This window comes from Muscardinus avellanarius (assembly GCF_963383645.1).
Source record: "Muscardinus avellanarius genome assembly, chromosome: 16".
Classification (NCBI taxonomy): Eukaryota; Metazoa; Chordata; class Mammalia; order Rodentia; family Gliridae; genus Muscardinus; species Muscardinus avellanarius.
Window position 1 is genome coordinate 66,432,442 of NC_137802.1, and position 17,639 is coordinate 66,450,080.

At 44.4% G+C, this 17,639-nt stretch overlaps 1 protein-coding gene across 4 annotated transcripts in view; it reads right to left on the bottom strand.

Moving 5' to 3' along the window:
* Positions 1 to 17,639, bottom strand: part of SLC39A11 (solute carrier family 39 member 11) — a gene marked incomplete at both ends in the record, with an annotated part of 391,992 nt that overhangs the window by 162,406 nt on the left and 211,947 nt on the right. For 3 of the 4 annotated variants that reach the window (XM_080712336.1, XM_080712334.1, XM_080712333.1), the window contains one exon: positions 15,322 to 15,492. The exons of the other annotated variant lie outside the window; for it this stretch is intronic. In XM_080712336.1, coding sequence (XP_080568462.1) covers positions 15,322 to 15,492 — 171 coding nt within the window. The remainder of the gene's footprint in view (positions 1 to 15,321; positions 15,493 to 17,639) is intronic. 4 annotated transcript variants of the gene reach the window in all.

The window sequence follows — 17,639 nt, forward strand, 5'->3', positions numbered from 1 at the left end:
CTACAGCAAGCCGAGGTGAGCCACTGCGGAACAGCCAGGCGGGATTTCTCCGCGCAGAGAGCATCTAAAGTTCCCAGTGGCCGAGCTCAGCACACGCTGCAGGGATTCAGAGTGGAAACCAAAACCAAGAAGAAAAACACCAGCCCCACAGCCGAGGGCGTAGCAGCGGCGCCATATTGCCACCGGCGGCAGCAGCAGAGAATTCAACGAGTTCAGTACAGCTACATCTGCGTACTCAAGAACAGTGAGTCAAATCCCAGTACTGTACTCCCTGGGACTTGACCCAGTGGGGGAGGGGCGGTGGCAGAGATATCACACCATAGGAGAACGTGCAACCTGGCACCCCCCACAGTCTATAGCAGCCTCTATCGACTCTCTGGGTCGGAGACTCTGTGATACAACCCAGTAAAGGTGTAGTGGGGTCTGAGATACTACTGACTCGAGATCCAGAGCACCTTAAGGGAAGTCATAGTGACCCAAGGGAAGAACCCAGAGAAGGCACAAACTTCCTAAATCATGGGAAAGAGGAATAATACTGGAGCAATTAATGCCCACAACCCCACAACATCAGAACCCGATAAAACTGAAAATCAGAGATTTCTAGAAGATCAAATCAGGAAAATAACTGTAGAAATAATAGAGGTGCTTCGAAAAGAACTCAGAGAGAGCCAAAAAGAGATAAAGGATGCAATTAATGAAGTAAAGGCCTCAATTCAAAGCACAAACAACCGATTAGAACACATGGAGAACAGAATCTCGCTCTTAGAAGATGAGCAATCCAAAAATGAACGCATAGTTTCTAATCTAGAAAAAAATATCCGACAGCAGGAATCTGATATTGAAGAAATATGGGCCCATTTTAAGAGAGCTAACCTAAGAATAATTGGAATAGAGGAGGGAAAAGAAAGTGAAACCAAAGGGATCAACAATCTCTTCAAGGAAGTAATAGCAGAAAATTTTCCAGACATAGAGCAAGAGGTCGATACACAGGTCCAGGAAACTTATAGAACTCCCTTTAGACAGGATCGGAGAAGAGGATCCCCACGCCACATAATTGTCAAAATGACCAATGTGGAAGCCAAGCAGAGAATCTTAAAGGCAACAAAAGCAAAGGGCCAAGTGACATTTAGAGGCAAACCAATTAGAATCACTCCAGACTTCCCAAACCAAGTTATGAGAGCCAGAAGGGCTTGGAGTAACATATTCCAAACTCTGAAAGAAAACAACTTCCAGCCAAAAATTTCCTACCCAGCAAAACTTTCTATCAAATTAGAAGGAGAAATAAGAAGCTTCCATGACAAACAGAAACTGAAGGAATTTATGTCTTCAAAACCAGCACTAGAGAAAATACTCAAAGAGATTAACTACAAAGAAGAAATAGGTAACACACTCCAGAACTAGAGAAACAAGATTTTCCATCCAACAAACAACTAAGATTGGTTATCTGTGGAGATTCATTATTTATGTTAGTCTTTTACCTATCTCTAAAGGGTATTGTTTGCCTTTATTGTTGTTAATTTTTAGGATTCCTAGTTGGAATATTAATATACCTTCAGATATAGCATTTGGAAATATTTTATCCCATTCTATTAGTAACTGTTAACTCTGTGTACATTGTCTTTGGATATACAATTTTTTTTTTTAGGGAGTTTGTATACTCCTCTGTTGCCTGTGCCTTTGAAATCATAACCAAGAAATCACTGCCAATTTCAATGTTGTGAGGTTTTATGACCCAGATTTTCTCCTAAAAGTTTATAGTCTTAAGATTTATATTTAGGTCTATTATCTATTTTGAGTTAATATTTGTATATGGGATTAGGTAAGGGTCCAATTTTATTCTTTTCTATGTAATTATTATTTTTTAACAATATTTAGTTAAAAGATTAATATTTCCACCACCAAATGTTTGTGGAAACCTTGTCAAAAATTAACTTGACAATATAGGGAAGAATTTAGCTCTAGGCTTTTATTTAACTTCCATGGTTTATATATCTGCCTTTAGAATAGTACTACACTGTTTCAATTATTGTAGCTTTATATGGTTTGAAATCAGAAAATATATATCTCCTAGCTTTGTTCTTTTTCAAGATCGTTTTGGGTACCTAGACTCCATATTCCATATTAGGATAGATTTTTTTCTGAAAAATAAATATATAAATATATGATAGTTTCACCTAAAAAATAGAAAAAAATATTCTCTGGTAAGAAAGAAAGCAAAAAGAAATATTGAAATGTTATCTTTAAGTCATCAAAAGCTTGGTATCAGACAAATGAAACTGTTATGTGAGATTATCATTTTTAATTTTAGATAAATTGCCATAATACTAGATGTCAACTACTAAGCCAAGCATGGGAGGGAGGGATAGGGAGAGAATGGGGTGGGGATTGGGTGGGGGCTGACTGGGAAAAGTGTGCATGTATGTCTACAAAAATATGTATCCTACTATGATGTATGAATACAGTGCACCAATAAAAATAAATAAATTAAAAATATATATATATATAAAAAAATAAATAAAATAAAATAAAATAAAATTGGTAAGATAAAAAAAAATAAAAGAAATGGGGCTAGGAGTATAACTTGGAGGGAGAATGCTCCCATTTCGATACACACACACACACACGCTTATCATGCACACTGAGATGGGCCAAAAGTGGAAGATACACACAATTAATATATCCCCTCCCTTTTGAAACAGATTAAAATGTAGTAGGACAATGGATTGTAAAATGAGAGAAGAATTCTGATACTCAGACCCTAAGAATGTGTTTCCTACCCCTGCAACCCCCTGTTTTGGTGCTAAGAATTGAACCTCGAGGCATTCTACCTCTGAGCTACACCCACCCCCATTTAGTTAATTAATTAATTAATTAATTAATTCGTTCATTTAATACTGGGGAGTGAACTTGGAGGCATTCTACCTCTGAGCTACACCTCTAACCCAATTTACTTCTTATTTAAAAACAGGGTCTTCCTAAGTTGCTGAGAGACTCATTAAGTTGATGAGGCTGGTTTGGAACCAGCCACCCTCCTGTCTCAGCTCGCAAGTACTGATATTACAAGTATATACCAACACTCCTGGCTTTAATTTTTATTCTGGAATAGTATCTCACTAAGTTACTGAGCCTGGTCTGGAACCCATGAGCCTCCATGGACTGGAATTGCAGGTGTGCACCACTGCACCTGGCAGAAAGTATTTCATTCTGGTCTTTAAGCAGCAAAGGGGACTCTGTGCTCCCCCACAGCCAAGGCATTAAACAGGTGAGCACAAGAAATGAGAAATGGTCTATACTGTATTCACAAGAAAAGCAAGGCTTTTTCAGGCAACATAATTCCCCAGGCATTAGGTGAAGAAATGGGCATGTCCTTAGCAAAAATCTGACAATAAATATTGCAGCGATTTTCTTTCTTCGAACCCTCGGTTGAATCAAGGGAGACTTTTTATTTTTCCCAAGAGGAGTTAGTTTGACAGACCTAGAAAACCCATCAGAAAGGAAGATGGAGCAGGTCCTTCCGTTCCCCAATATAGGACATCATGATGCTCACGAGCCTGCTAAATGTTGCCCTAAATGAGCCATCCCCAATCCGTTCCTGTCCCCACTCAAAACAGAAGAAAAAAGACCAGCGACAGCGTGCTGCCACCCATCACTAAAAGAATAAAATATTCACATAGTTTGATATTCAAGTTATTTTATTTAGACTATACTTATGACACACCCTGCAACTGAGAACAGCTGTCTTAGACCATCTTCCTGAAATAGAACTTCAAGACCAGCTTGGGTAGGCTCCTAACAGCAAATGTGAATTTTCATGTTCCACTAAGGGATAAGAGTGGCACTGTCCCATGGAGTTTTCTGTGATGATGGAAATGTTCTATATCTGCACTGTCCAACATGGCACCACCAGCCCCCCTTGAATCTTCAGCACCTAAAATTTGGCTAAATGTGTCTAAGGAAGGAGCTAAATTTTTTTTATTAAAGTTTAGGTGGCTATCATATTGGATGGCCATTCGGGACCCCTGCTCTAGCCAACAGCTATCTGGCCATGGTAGAAAGACAATTGAGTCCTACTCCAGAAATGTATCCAAATTCTTTTGCTTTTTTGTTTTTTGGATTTACATAATAGGTAGAAGGATGACATATTGGAGATGTAGAAATAAGTTTTGATTTTCACCCAAATCTGAGAGCAGCTGTTATGGTTTAGATATATAGACTGTCCCTTGAAAGAACTCATGTATTGATGCTCAGAGTTGATGCAAGGAAGGTAGTAATATCATCAGTGGACAAATCCTTTGTAATGGATTCACTGAGGGGGGAGAAATAACCTAGGTAGGAGGGTGTGGCTAGAGGAGGTGGGGCACTGGGGATATGGCCTTGGAGATTATGCTTTTGACCTTGAATGCCCTTGCATTCATATTTATTCATTCATGCATTCTTTCTCTCTCTCTTTCTCTCTCTCTCTTCCTTTCTCCCTTCCCTTCCTCTCTCCCTCCTTCTATCCTTCATTGTATGAGGGAAGAGCGGTCTCTCTCTGCCTCTGGCCACCATGTCCTAAGCTCCATCAGTGTAACCTGGCCTGACATGAACTAAACCCCTGAAATCTCCAGAACTGAGCAAAAAATAAATCTTCCTTCCTCTCAGTTGTGATGGTCAGTTGTTTTGGATTATAGTGTTGAGAATGCTGACAGAAACATGGCCCTTCTACCATGGCCAAATAGATGTTGGCTAAAACAAGGGTTTGGTATGGCTGACAGAAATAGCAACCATAGATGCTGACTTTGGCAACAGCTTCTTAGATCTGAAGGCCTGGAAGTAGGGTTCGGGCATCTGTGTGTTTGTAGCCAGTGGCAGAGGATGATAAGGAATCTAAAAGTTACCCTGCCACCTTCATTTGGGATAGCACAGAGATCCCAGAGATGCGATTTCCCCCTCTGGCTGTCTATGACTGTTCTCATGCTCACATCCAATGGTGTAATTTGGAAGTGTACTCTCGGCTTCTGCTACAGTGCACACCCAGGAACACGATATGTTGAGCAAAATGTCATCCTGTACAGGAGCCTGTGCTAATTATAATGCCAGGCTTCCCACTGAGCTACCGATAATTAAAGGAGAATATTACAGTGTTTTCAAACTCCTAGAGTAAACGAGAAGCATCGCCAAATAACCTGTCAGAGATGGAAATTAAAGTCTTCTGAGACATCCTCATTTAAGACCACCAGACTAGTGCCAGGAGATCTCTGAGAATCTAGGCAAGGTGCAGCCCAAAGCAGGAGGGCAGTGAGGGGTGAGAAGAGAAAGGGATGTGGAAGGGAATCCATGCATTCCAGGTCCTGCCAGGTTCTACATCAATGGCAGGCAACATCGTGGGTGGCCCTGCATGCTGTTGTGGCTGTCAGCTCACTCGATATAAAACATCAAGGTCAGATAATATCTCCTAAGTCTCCCAGGCCCTTACCTAAGGTAAAACACTCGTGGCTGTAGGATCTAAGAACCAGGTTTTCTGATTCTAAAGCCTGTCTTGTCCCATCCATCCAACTGATGATCCACGTGGGTCCTGGATCATCCTCATCTAGTGGTGTGGTGCACGTGTGGGGGACCTCATCTCACAGGTGTCCATGCTACATTCCTGTGCAGAGCACCACGGGGAAGCAGGCCCTGTGTACGGATGAGATTTCCCAACCACATTCCTGTCCCAGTCCCATGCTGAGCTGAGGCCCAGGCATCTGGAGTGAGAATCCGCCAACACACCAGTGTGATACCGCAGACATTAACATTTAATGTGGCAAGCCTAAAAAAGTAAGACACTTTTCCTGAACTTTTCTATAACAGACTTTGAAAAACTTCGTGAATCCACCAAAAGAAAAGAAACAGCGCAAGAGGCAGAGAAGAGGCGACACTTTAGACCCTGTGAGTTGCGATCCATCTGTGATAACTCGTAAGTGGCCTTGGGCTCCACCTTGAAACCCCTGGGTCCCAATTTCTAAAGCTTAAACAGGAACACAAATATCTAAACACTACACATTAAAGACTTTATGCAATGTTTGGAACTTCCAAGGATCCCAATAAATGGCAACCTTTAGTAATATGGGTATAGTTTATTAGTGCTAATAATTTATGGCTTTGCATGGTATTCTGCTTCTTCATTGGTGAGCCTGGGTTGCTGGCTGCTGAGAATTCTCTCCGGTTTCTAAAAGCACAGTAGCAAGCAGTAGCAGTAATTTCATCAGGCCTAGGAAGGCCCAGATCTAATGAAAGGATTTTCTCCTCAGTCTCTGTCCCAGGAAAATGAAGAGTTGGTACATCTTCATAGCTCTTGGCTCTTTCCTGTAAGCCACAGCCTTGACCTTAGTGCCCTCCAAAGCTGCCCTTGAAGCACATGGAGACAACACTAGGGCAGGTCCATTGCCCAGGCTCATACTACCAATGCTACCAGCAGCCACCATCCCCTGCTACTCTTGACTGTCCCCTGATTTATCAACATTCCAAGAGATCACCCATATTCCATCCAAGTTCCATATCTAAAAGCAATTGGCATTTCCATAGAAAGCAGGACCCCAAAGCCAATGCCTTGGTGGGTGGGATGGAGGTTAGTCCTCAGTCGCTAAAGGCTTTATGGTAAACAGAGACGTATTAGGCTGGTGGGTGCAGAATAGAGAGAAGGAACTTAAGAAATGAAGAACTGGCTTCAAAGAGTAAAGGGTTTCCACGTGACCTGGTAATTCCTCTCTAAGAAATATACACAAGAGAACAGTGTTATACAAATACTTATACATGAACAGCAATGCTATGCACAATAGCCAGAAGGAAGAAATAACCTAATGTCCACCGAGCCATGAATGCATAAACCAAATGTTGTCTCTCCATAGAATGGACTGTTATCTGGCCTTAAAAAAAATATGCTAAAAAGCACTGTGATATTAATGAACCTTGGAAACATTGTGCTAAGTGAAAGAAGCCAGACACCAAAGCCCACATATTATAAGAATGGTTATGAAAGTAGAGAATAGAGAAACCCATGGAGACAGAAAGCACAGTAGCATCGGGAGCTGGGGGAAGGGGACATGGGGAGGGACTGCTAATGGGTATGGAGTTTCTTTACGGCTTGGTGTATTGGGGGGAGGTTCGTTTTATACTTCTGTACAATAGAAGACTCTATAGAAAAAATCAGGTTAGATTTACAAAGGAATGCCACACTGCCGAATCATCACTCAAGCTAAGTGTCTCTGGCCTGCATTGGAAAGATTCCTTTGGTTTCCACAGTCAGCTGAAGGATGGCTCCAAATATATTCAGATTCTAATACCTGAACCGGTACATGTCACTTTCATGTTATAAAAGAGACTTGTGTGTGTGTGTGTGTGTGGTTCTGGAGATGAAACCCAAGGGCATTTGACCTCCGAACTACACCCTCAGCTCTACTTTTTATTCTTTATTTTGAAACAAGGTCTCACTAAGTTGCAGAGGGCTTCACTAAGTAGCTGAGGTTGTCCAGGAACCATGATCCTCTGGTCTCAGGCTCCTGAATGCTGAAATTACAAGTGTGTGCCACCATGCCTAGCTTAAAAGGGACTCTTTGGATGTGGTTATCCTGGGATAACTGGGTACTCCCTCAAATCTAATCATGAGAATCTCATAAGCAGGAGATAGTAGAGGATTTGACATAGAAGAGAAGCAATGTGACCATGGAGACACAGGTTAGAATGATGTGGCCAGAAACCAAGGAATACAGGAGTCCCCAGATGTTGGACAGGGCAAAGAAGGAAGGACTCCCCCCTGGAGCCTCAAAAACAAAAACAAAAAAAAACCATAGTCCTGCAAAGATTTCTGGCCACAAGGACTGTAGGAGACTGAATAGGATTGTTTGAAGCCACTGAAGTTTGTGATAACTTGTTATAGCAGCCAGAGCAAACTAATACAGACCTCTTTTCAGTTTCCAACCTTCCTAGGTACTAGAATAACCCAAATAAGACTGTCTCTGGCATAAAGGAATAACTTACTTCTCTACTTTGGTGGGTTTGTTGAGGAGTAGAGATGCTGAGGTGGTCAGGTGTTGGAGTTCCTCCTTCTAAAGGGAGTTGATGACAAGTAGTAAGCATTTACTATAGAAATGTTTAGGCATAAATCTCAGGCCCCCTCCCCCCCAAAATCATGAAGAAAATGAAAACTATACTCCCATCACTCAGGAATAACCAACCACTGTTAATATTTTGGTGTCTAAATGTGCATTTTTAGAAACACAGATCGCTTCTGAATAAAACCTCGAGCATGCCTTCTGAAGCCATTATTAGAAGTCATCAACAACGGCAAGCCAAGTAATTAAAACCAACCACTGTGCTGCTCCAGAGACACAAACAGTGGCCCCCGGGTCTCTTTATGTCAAAGCCGCAACTAACAAAAGGAGCAAAATGAACTTGGCTCTTGACTCGAAAGAGAGGAAAATTAAAAGCGTCCACTCATCAGCTGCCTCTGTGGATCTTCATAAATGAACTCAAACAGGAAGGGGGCAAACATCTGCCATGTGGCGCCAAGATCCACGTGAGTCAAACACCCTCCTTTAGCCTTCCTGGTGGCCGATGCAGAGAGGGAGCTGGTCACCGACTCTCCTCTCTTTGAATGGAGGGTTAAGGTATCAAGTACACCTGTCACTCCAGCTGCTCAAGTGTATAATATGTTTAACACGGCAGATATTCCATGTTATGTGACCTTGGATGCAAAAGAAGATGGTTCTGACCTTGCAAGAAGCTCCAGCTAACTGGGGGGAGGGGAGGAGGCACGTTTACATGATTGCAAATAATCAGTGGCATTTATCGTAAGATGAGAAGCTATAGGGTACAGAGAGTGAGAAGTCACAAGGGGGAAGAATTCACTTTGTTAAATACATGGAGTTCAGGGGCTAGGGGTATAGCTCAGTGGTAGAGCATGCGCTTAGCATTTAGAAGGACCTGGATTCAATACTCAGCACTAAAAAAAAAAAGAAATTTATAATGTATTATTTCTGATATTCCTTACAGAGTTCTAGCTGGGGCTAGAAAGAGACGCAGTGATCATTCAACACAGCCCTTTCTCTTTTCGATTGGAGTCGTGTTTGAATGAGAAATCTCCTGAAATTTCTTGAGTCTCAGATTGAAGTTTCTCACATATAAATCACCAGACGGTTTACTGTGGAGACCATCCATTACACCTGCGAAGAGATTGGTAGGAACTCAGTTGCTTGTTGACTTTGAATTCCACTCCTAACACAGAAAGGAAGTTAAGAAGCTCGTTTTCTAAGGCCTGGGAATCTCTAGAAGGCTTAGAGCCCTGGAATTTGTGTGATGTTGCAACAGACACGTCCAGAGGCACTGTGCTCAAAGGCTGCCATCCGGGTTGCCTTTGGAGAAACATGGTCTTTCCTTTGGCTATTCTTTTACAGCTGACTCCAGCAAGGGCCAGAGCCATCTTCTCTGACACACAGGGGCATGGGCCAGGGAGAAGCTTGGGAGGAGGGAGAAGCCGCATCTTCATGGGCTGCCTCTGGGAGGAATCTGCCTTCCATAGCTCAAGCCAGTGGGGAGCTGCACCAGGTAGCGTGTGTTCACCATGCCTTCCTAAATCATTTAGGCTGCATGGACAACTGCATAGTACTTGGCTCTAAAGTGGGGGCTCTCGGGCTGGGGACAGTCTTCATAAGGGTAAAACCTACAGAACATCCCATAGGATGTTGTGTGTTGCTATGCTCTGATTATACGTGAAACCTAATGAAGCTTAAATCTAAGCCCCATGGTGATAGTGTTCAGAGGTGGAGCTGGGGAGGCAGGTCATAAATGGGATCAGCACCTTGATAAAAAAGAGACTCCAGCTGGGCAGCATTTTGGAGACTGAGATGGGAGGATTTTAGGTTCAAGGCTAGGCTCCGTAACTTAATGAGATCCTGTTTCAAAATAAAATATAAAAGGCTGGGGATATAGCTCAGAGGCAGAAGGCCCCTGGGTTCTATCCCAAATACCAAAAGAGAAAAAGAAAAAGAGATTTCAGAGAACTCTTACCCCTTCCACCACATAAAAACATGGGAGAAGGTGGCCATCCTCAGCCTCAATGAATAGCTTCACCAGACCCTGGCCATGCACCCTGGTCTTGGACTCCCAGCTCCCAGGACTATGAGAAATAAATCCCTCTGGTCTCTATGTCACCAAGCCTGTGCTTATTTTATTAGAGCAGCCCTAAAGAACTAAGACATATTCAACATTCTCTTGTTTGAGGGTCCATATTGGAATCTTAATGAAGACTTCAAGCCACAAAGGTTTAAGAACTCAAAATCTTTGCACATATGTGTTACATGCCAACCCAGTGCCCTACATGTGTGCAAATGCCCGCAGAAGCACCCACACACCCCAGAAACCTCCAGGAGCCAGAACACTCATTAAGAAGTCTTCCTTTTTTCTTCCAAAGCACAAAGGAAATAAATTTTTAACAAAATGCCATCCCCAGGACATATAAAATTGAACCAGCAAAGACAAAAGACAAAAAATTTTCAAAAAAATCAATTATCCACTTAGTCATCTTGAAAAGTCTCTCTGAAAACTCAGAGTTTTGGGGAATGTCAAAGCTCTAGTTAAATTTTTAATAAACTGTGAAGTGTTGCATTAGCAAAGAGACCTTTTCAAAGACAAGCCGGCTGCAGACAGGCTCTTAAAACCGTTGTTGTCAAAATCCGGGTGCTGCCGTCGGGAACTGTGAGCGAGCTGGAAGGAGACACCAGAGACTCAAGAAATGGGTCCCAGAGGGGTCTATAGAGATATGTGTGCTTGGGTACAGACCCGGGTGATGTCATCTAGTGCCAAGGCTTTAAATAAGATCATCATGTGCCGATGATTCACAGATTTATAGCTCTAGCCAGACTTCACTCCCCAACTCCAAACATGTATATCTAGCTGTCTAGTCTAGAATCTCCACTCTACTGTCTACTTGTAACCAAACCTCTCAATCCAAAGCTAAATAGCACTCCCCATCTTGGTTATGGCAACTCCATCCTTGCAGCAGGTCAGCTCTGAGACACCTGGATCTCTACAGGACCATCTTCCTCTCACTCCACATCCAATCCATCAGCAAATTCCACTGGTACCAGCTTCAGTCAAGACCCCAAAAGGGACCCCTCTCAACTCCCACAGCACTTCTGCCTGGTGTGAGCCACCATTGCTGTCTCTGATCTGGATTCTAAAGGGGTCTCAGCCCAGGTCTCCAGCTTCAGCCCTCTTATATCTTGCCTGATTCAATACCTTTAAAGCCCAAGTCAGGTCATATGTCACTCCATTCAAAACCCTGCAGTGGCTAATCAGCCACAGAGCAGATGGAAAGTCCTCACAAGGCCTGGGTTCCAGGTACAGGCGTGACTCCTCCCTCTACCCCCACTTCAGTCTCATGCACTCTCTCTCTCCTCTCTCCTCTCTTCTCTCTCTTCCCTCCCTCTCTCTTCACTCTCTTCCTCTCCCTCCTCCTCCTCCTCCTTCTCTTCCTTCTTCTCTTCCTCCTTCTTCTTTTTTTTTCTCTCTCCCTCCCCCCTCTCTCCTGAAGCCACACTGGACTCCAAGCCATGCCCCAGGCATACTCCCACCCTAGGACCTCTGCATGGGCTGTGCCCTCTTCACTCAAATGCAAGAATGCCTTGTCCAGATCCATCTGCCCATTTTATCCAAAATCGTAGCTAACACTCTACTGTCTCTTCTGTCCTGATGAACCAGCCACCTTCCGATGTAATATATAATCCACTCACCATTATTATTTTCATTGACTATCTCACTCTGCTATAATCTGAGTGTCAAGTGGCCAGGGAGTTTTATCTCTTCACCAATAAAACCCAAGTACCTCAAACACAAGATTAAAATATGATTCAAGGCAAGACTGGGAAAGAAATTTCCCTTGCAACCTCTCCATCTTGCTGGCTGGCCAGCTGCTCTCCAGGGTGCTGAACCTGTAAACAACACCACTTAGTTCCCAAAGGCACCTCCACATTTTTCATAAAAGAAATAAAGGTTGAAATCAGACTCAGAAACACTAAGGAGCCAAGAGAAGGCACATCTGGTATAAATGGAATGTATATCAGCTGGAATCTCCAGACCCATAAGCAAGTAAACTTTTCTTCCTCTAAGTTTTGTGCGCTGGGTGTGGGATCACAGAGGTGAGAGTGAGGACTGAAACACTACCTGAGGTTTCATTTCACATCCAGGTACAAGGAATGAGAAACTCCACAAAACAACCAAAAAGGTCTGCGCATGATGCAAAGGGCAGGGGCCCAGAAGGACACACAGAGAGAGAAATAGATGTTGACGAAAACCAGTCTGCATATGACCACATGACAGAGATTACTAAGACGAGGAATGGAAAACAGAGGAGCCTGCCTCTCATCTACAGAAATAGCTGAGTGTACAAGGTTGGACACACGGTATTTTAGGTAGATTTAACATATGCTGTTTATATATATATATATGCATACATGCATACATATATACATATGTATCTATCTCTAATATATCTAAAATAAGTATGTAATATATGGAGAGAGAGAGAGAGAGAGAGAGAGAGAGAGAGAGAGAGAGAGAGAGAGAGAGAGAGAGATGGTTTAGATTTAGCCTGTCCCCCCCATCCCTCATGGAAGCAAGACAGCAATGTTGGAAGCGGGCTTGCTTATAATCTCAGCAGTATTTAAATCTTTGGCAGTGAATTGATCTGAGTGGAAACCTAGGCAGCTAGGATGTGGCTGGAGGAGATGGATTCCTGGGGATGCAGCCTTGGGTATTACATATGGTTCCTCCTCCTCTCGCTCTCTCTTACTTCTGTCCTCCATGATGTGGGAGCAACACTCTCCATCTCTCACTACCCATCACCACCATGCCCCCTGAGATCCACGGTCCCCGGCCTCACATGGACTGACCCCAAAACCCTTAAAGAAACCTTGAGCAAATAAATCCTCCTTCCTCTAAGTTACCTGGTCAAGTCTTTGGGTTATAGCAATAAGAATGCTAACTAAGACATACATACATACATATATATATATATATATATATATATATATATACTAACATACATATATATACAGATATATATACTATATATACTAACATACATTAGTATTTCTGTTCTTTACAATCTTTATGGATGACAAAAGCATGTGCTTGTGTCAGCAAAATAATCAAATTTCACAGAAGAATAAGCTCACTTCGCCATGCCCTTTGCCTCTATGACACTACTACCAGAAGACAATGAAGTTATGTCTCTCTGAGCCTTAGAAGAAGAATGTTCTGACTCTGAAAAGCTCTTCCCAGCTGTCTTCTTTCTATGATAGGATGACAGAATGGCACTATGAACTCTGCAAAGACTCAGAAAGGAAGTCACCTGGGGGCCGCTCCCCAGAGAAGGCGATCAAGCGAACTCAAGTTTCCAAACAACCAAAGATGGATCTGAATGTTTAAGAACTAAAGAAGACCAAGGAAGGCACAGCTGGGAAGGCAGGCAGGAATGTTACCAGCGTTAACAATGGCTCCCACCTTTCAATATTCACACAGTCCGAGCATTGTACCAAAACCTGTATGTCTATTTAGCATCTCATTTAATTCTCAAAATAAGCCAGATGTAGAACTAACCCCGTTTCACTGAAGAGATAACCAAGTTTAAGGAAGGTCAAGAAATTTTTTTTTCTTCTTTGCCACTAGGAATTGAACCCAGAGGCATTCTACCTCCAAGCTACACTCCCAGCCCTTTTTATTTATCTATTTATTTTTGTTTTCGAACAGGATCTCACTAGGTTGCTGAGAGACTTGCTAAGTTGCTGAGGCTGGTCTTGAACCTGTGACCTGCTTGTCTCAGCCTCCTAAGTACTGGGATTACAAGCATGTACCACCACATCCAGCTGAGGTCAAGCAATTTGTTAAGAGAAGTAGCAGAGCTAGAGTTCCAAAATGCAGCCTAAGGAGCTCAGGTTCCTCTATTTACTTATTTTTATATCTTTATTATTTTTATACTTACCAATATGTCCTTAACAGCTTTAAAAGAAGCATATACTATTTTTGAAATAAAACATCAAAAAGTCTTTTTTGCCCTGTTAAATTCATACATATAACATACATTACTCCATAACGCTAAAGAGGAAGAAAATCAATAAAGACATGTTCAGAAAGATGCTTCCCATACAGAAAGCAGATAAGTTAAGCATCAGTATCAAGCTATACGGAATTTGATCATCTCAAAAAGCAATGGAGAGAATCAAAGATATCCTACATTTATAAAAGGTATCCTTTAATGATAGAACCAACCCAGATGCCCATCAACAGATGAACGGATTACAAAATTATGGGAAATAGACACAATGGAATTGTACTCAGCAATAAAGAAGAACAACATTATGTCATTTGCAAGAAAATGGAAGGACCTGGAGAACATCGTGTTAAGTGAGATCAGCCAGTCACAGAAAGTGAAGGGTCCTATGTTTTCTCCACTATGTAGAAGTGAGGGAGTAATTGTGATCCCAGAGGGGCCCCAGATAATGGAGGAGAAACCTCAGTGGAGCCCAAGAGACGGTCTAAAAGACGGGGAGAGGGAAGACTGAGGTCCATTCATGGAAACATTACCATCGACTATGTGTATGTGTGTGAATGTACCAAAGGCCATCTTAGCGCTCTGTACTGGGAGGGGGGAAGTGGGGAGGCCTTGGGCCAGCCAAATGCTGTGTGCATGTGTGTCACTGTCAGTATGATTTACATTATGATACAAGACTATAATGCGCCGATAAAAGCACATCATGAAAAAAGGCATCCTTCGCCGCAGTAATCACGCAACCATTACAAAATTCTACTGCAAGCCGGGCGTGGTGGCGCACGCTTGTAATCCCGCGCTTGGGAGGCCGAGACAGGAGGATCACACAGGTTCGAAGCCAGCCTCAGCTACTTAGTGAGGCTCTCAGCAATGTAGTGAGACCCTGTTTTCAAATAAAGTATATAATAGGTCTGGGAGTATAGCCCGGAGGTAGAAAGCCCCTGGGTTCCACCCCCAGTACCACCAAAAAACAAACAAACAACGAAAAACAAAATTCTATTGCACATGACTTGATACCAAATAGGTAAAGAAAGAGGAACTTGTGAGTATAAGTAGCTGTGGTTTAAAGTAAACAGGAATGAGGAGTCCTAACGGGCAATGGTCAAGCAAGCCATGAGCCACACAGAGCAACAAGAGTGGCTTGCAGCCCACCTCCACGCCCCTCCCACAGGACCCACGCCACAGCTGGCCCTGGGGTGGCCGCCGGACGCTGGGCTGAGCTGTGGCTTTGCCTCCGCGCAGGCGGCCGGCGCGCTCACCTGGGACGTTGTGTATGGTGATGGCCAGGATGAGCAGCACGATCCTCCTCCAGCTGCCGCTACTGGGCTGCGCCGCGTTCCCCCGGGTGGGCAGCAAGGCGGCCGGGCTCTCGGGATGGCCCGCGGCCACTGCCTTCTTCCGCTGGTATGGCTCGCCGTTCTCACTCTTGTCTGCACAAAATGAGAGAGAGGGGGGGAAAAGGCTTTGAAAATGGGCGTGTGGACACCGGGGCAAGAGGGAGCTTTCCAGATAGACGACACTTTACCCCCAAACTGCCACAGACCCAGAGTCCTCCTGACTGCCCCTTTATCCTCATGCACCTTCAGTCGCTCGGCAAACATCCTTTGAATAGGCATCCGGTGCCCGTCGTGCAGATACTAAACAAGGCAGAAAGATGAAGACGTTGTACCCTTGCGAGGTCTGCGTGAGACAAAGGATGCTGAGCAGTGAGGAGGGGCACAGACTGATCAGCAACGGGCTCGCCCAGTTTGCTTCCTGATTTGGCCACTCACAGCTGCATGGTGCTAAACAAGTTGCTTAATCTCTCTGTGCTGGAGTTTTCTGATTTGTAAAAATGGAACAACAGTGCGTATTTCACTGGGGTTTTAGGAGGACTCAAGGAGGGACTGCAGGACAGTGCTTGAAACGCACCAGGTGCTGGACAGACTGGCTGTTGTCGTCAGTGTCGCGCCCCCTCCGTCCCAGGGAACTACACAATCTGTGGCTCTCTTTCTGGTCACCTCAGCCAATCAGATTCCCTCCCCAGAGAGATACAGGGACTCCAGTGTGGCCACGGAATCTGCAAAGTCACGTGGTGTGAGGGTAGCTCCACCAGAACAGAGCCGCGGGGCAGCTCTACAGATGGATAGAAGGAAGCAGACTCAGGTCAACAAGTGGGGATGGGAAGCCACGAACCAGGGACAGAGAGGTGGACGGACAGACAGACGAACTGCAACCCAGGTCCCGTGGGACATGCATGGGCCACTATGGCCCTAGCCCTGGCTTCACGAGCTAGCCCTCCTTTTAAAAGCTCCCTCCTGGCCGGGCGTGGTGGCACACGCTTGTAATCCCCGCGCTTGGGAGGCGGAGACAGGAGGATCGCGCAGGTTCGAAGCCAGCCGTGCTGGCGTAAGAGACCCTGTTTCAAAAATATAAAATAGGTCTGGGAGTATAGCCCGGAGGAAGGAGGGCTTCCAGGAACCCCAGTACCACCAAAAAAATATATATATAAATAAATAAATAAATAAATAAATAAATAAAAGCTCCCTCCTGTCTGCAATCCCAGTATTTGGGAGGCTGAGACAGGAGGATAACAAGTTTGAGGCCAGCCTTGGCAGCTTAGTAAAATTCTCAGCAACTTAGTGAGATCCTGTTTCAAAATTAAAAAAATAAAATAGGGCTGAGGTCTAGCTCAGAGGTAGAAAGCCTCCAGGTCCCATCTCCAGTATCAAAAGCAGAATAAAATAAACTGCCTCTTTGACTTATATTTGAATAGTGTTGCTTCTTAGGGCCAGAGAGGCCTAAGTACCTGGGGTCCCTGGGTTACTGCTCCCAAACACGGGACAAGGTGTAGCAGCCAGGCCCTGGATCACAGCGTGGGATGGAGGTGGGGAAGGTTCCCAGCCCGGCTGGGTCTTGGCACAATCAGGAAGCAGGGTCTCTGCTATAGGAGGACAACAGAGCCCGGTGTCGGATGTCACAGAAGGTGACCGGGGCCTCCTGCTGTGGCTACATACAGAATGGCCCTAGCAGAGTTCGTAAATTGGTGTTTGGGGCTGATGTAATTGAACCATTAGGGCTGTATCCCAGCAGTACCTGGCTGGTACCCTGGAGGCCATCAGGGCGTGGTGGAGGAGGTGGTCGTGGAGGCACGGCCTTGGGATTACTTATGGCCCCTCCTCCCCCTGCTTTCTCCATTGCTTCTGCCTTCGAGATGTGAACACAACTCATGTGCTCTCCCATCTCCATGTTCTGAAACCCACGGTCCCCTGCCTCGCCTGGACTGAGCCCGAAACCCTAGGAAAAAGAGCCTTCTTTCCTCCATATTATGTGAATAGGTTGATAGATTACAGCAGCAAGAATGCTGACAGATACATGAATTTAAGGGCTCTCCACTATGAGCGCGATGTTTTGCTTTAAGACAATGGAACCCGGGCCTCCTGCATGCCAGGCCAGCAATCTACCACGGAGCCGCCCCCAGCCCTCCCGGGGGAACTATTAGCGTCCGCTGCGCTCTCCAGCATCCATGCGTGGAGAGCCATGGAAGCCCAGGGGCACGAAGAGCTATTAACTGAGACAGAGACGCACACCGGCCTCG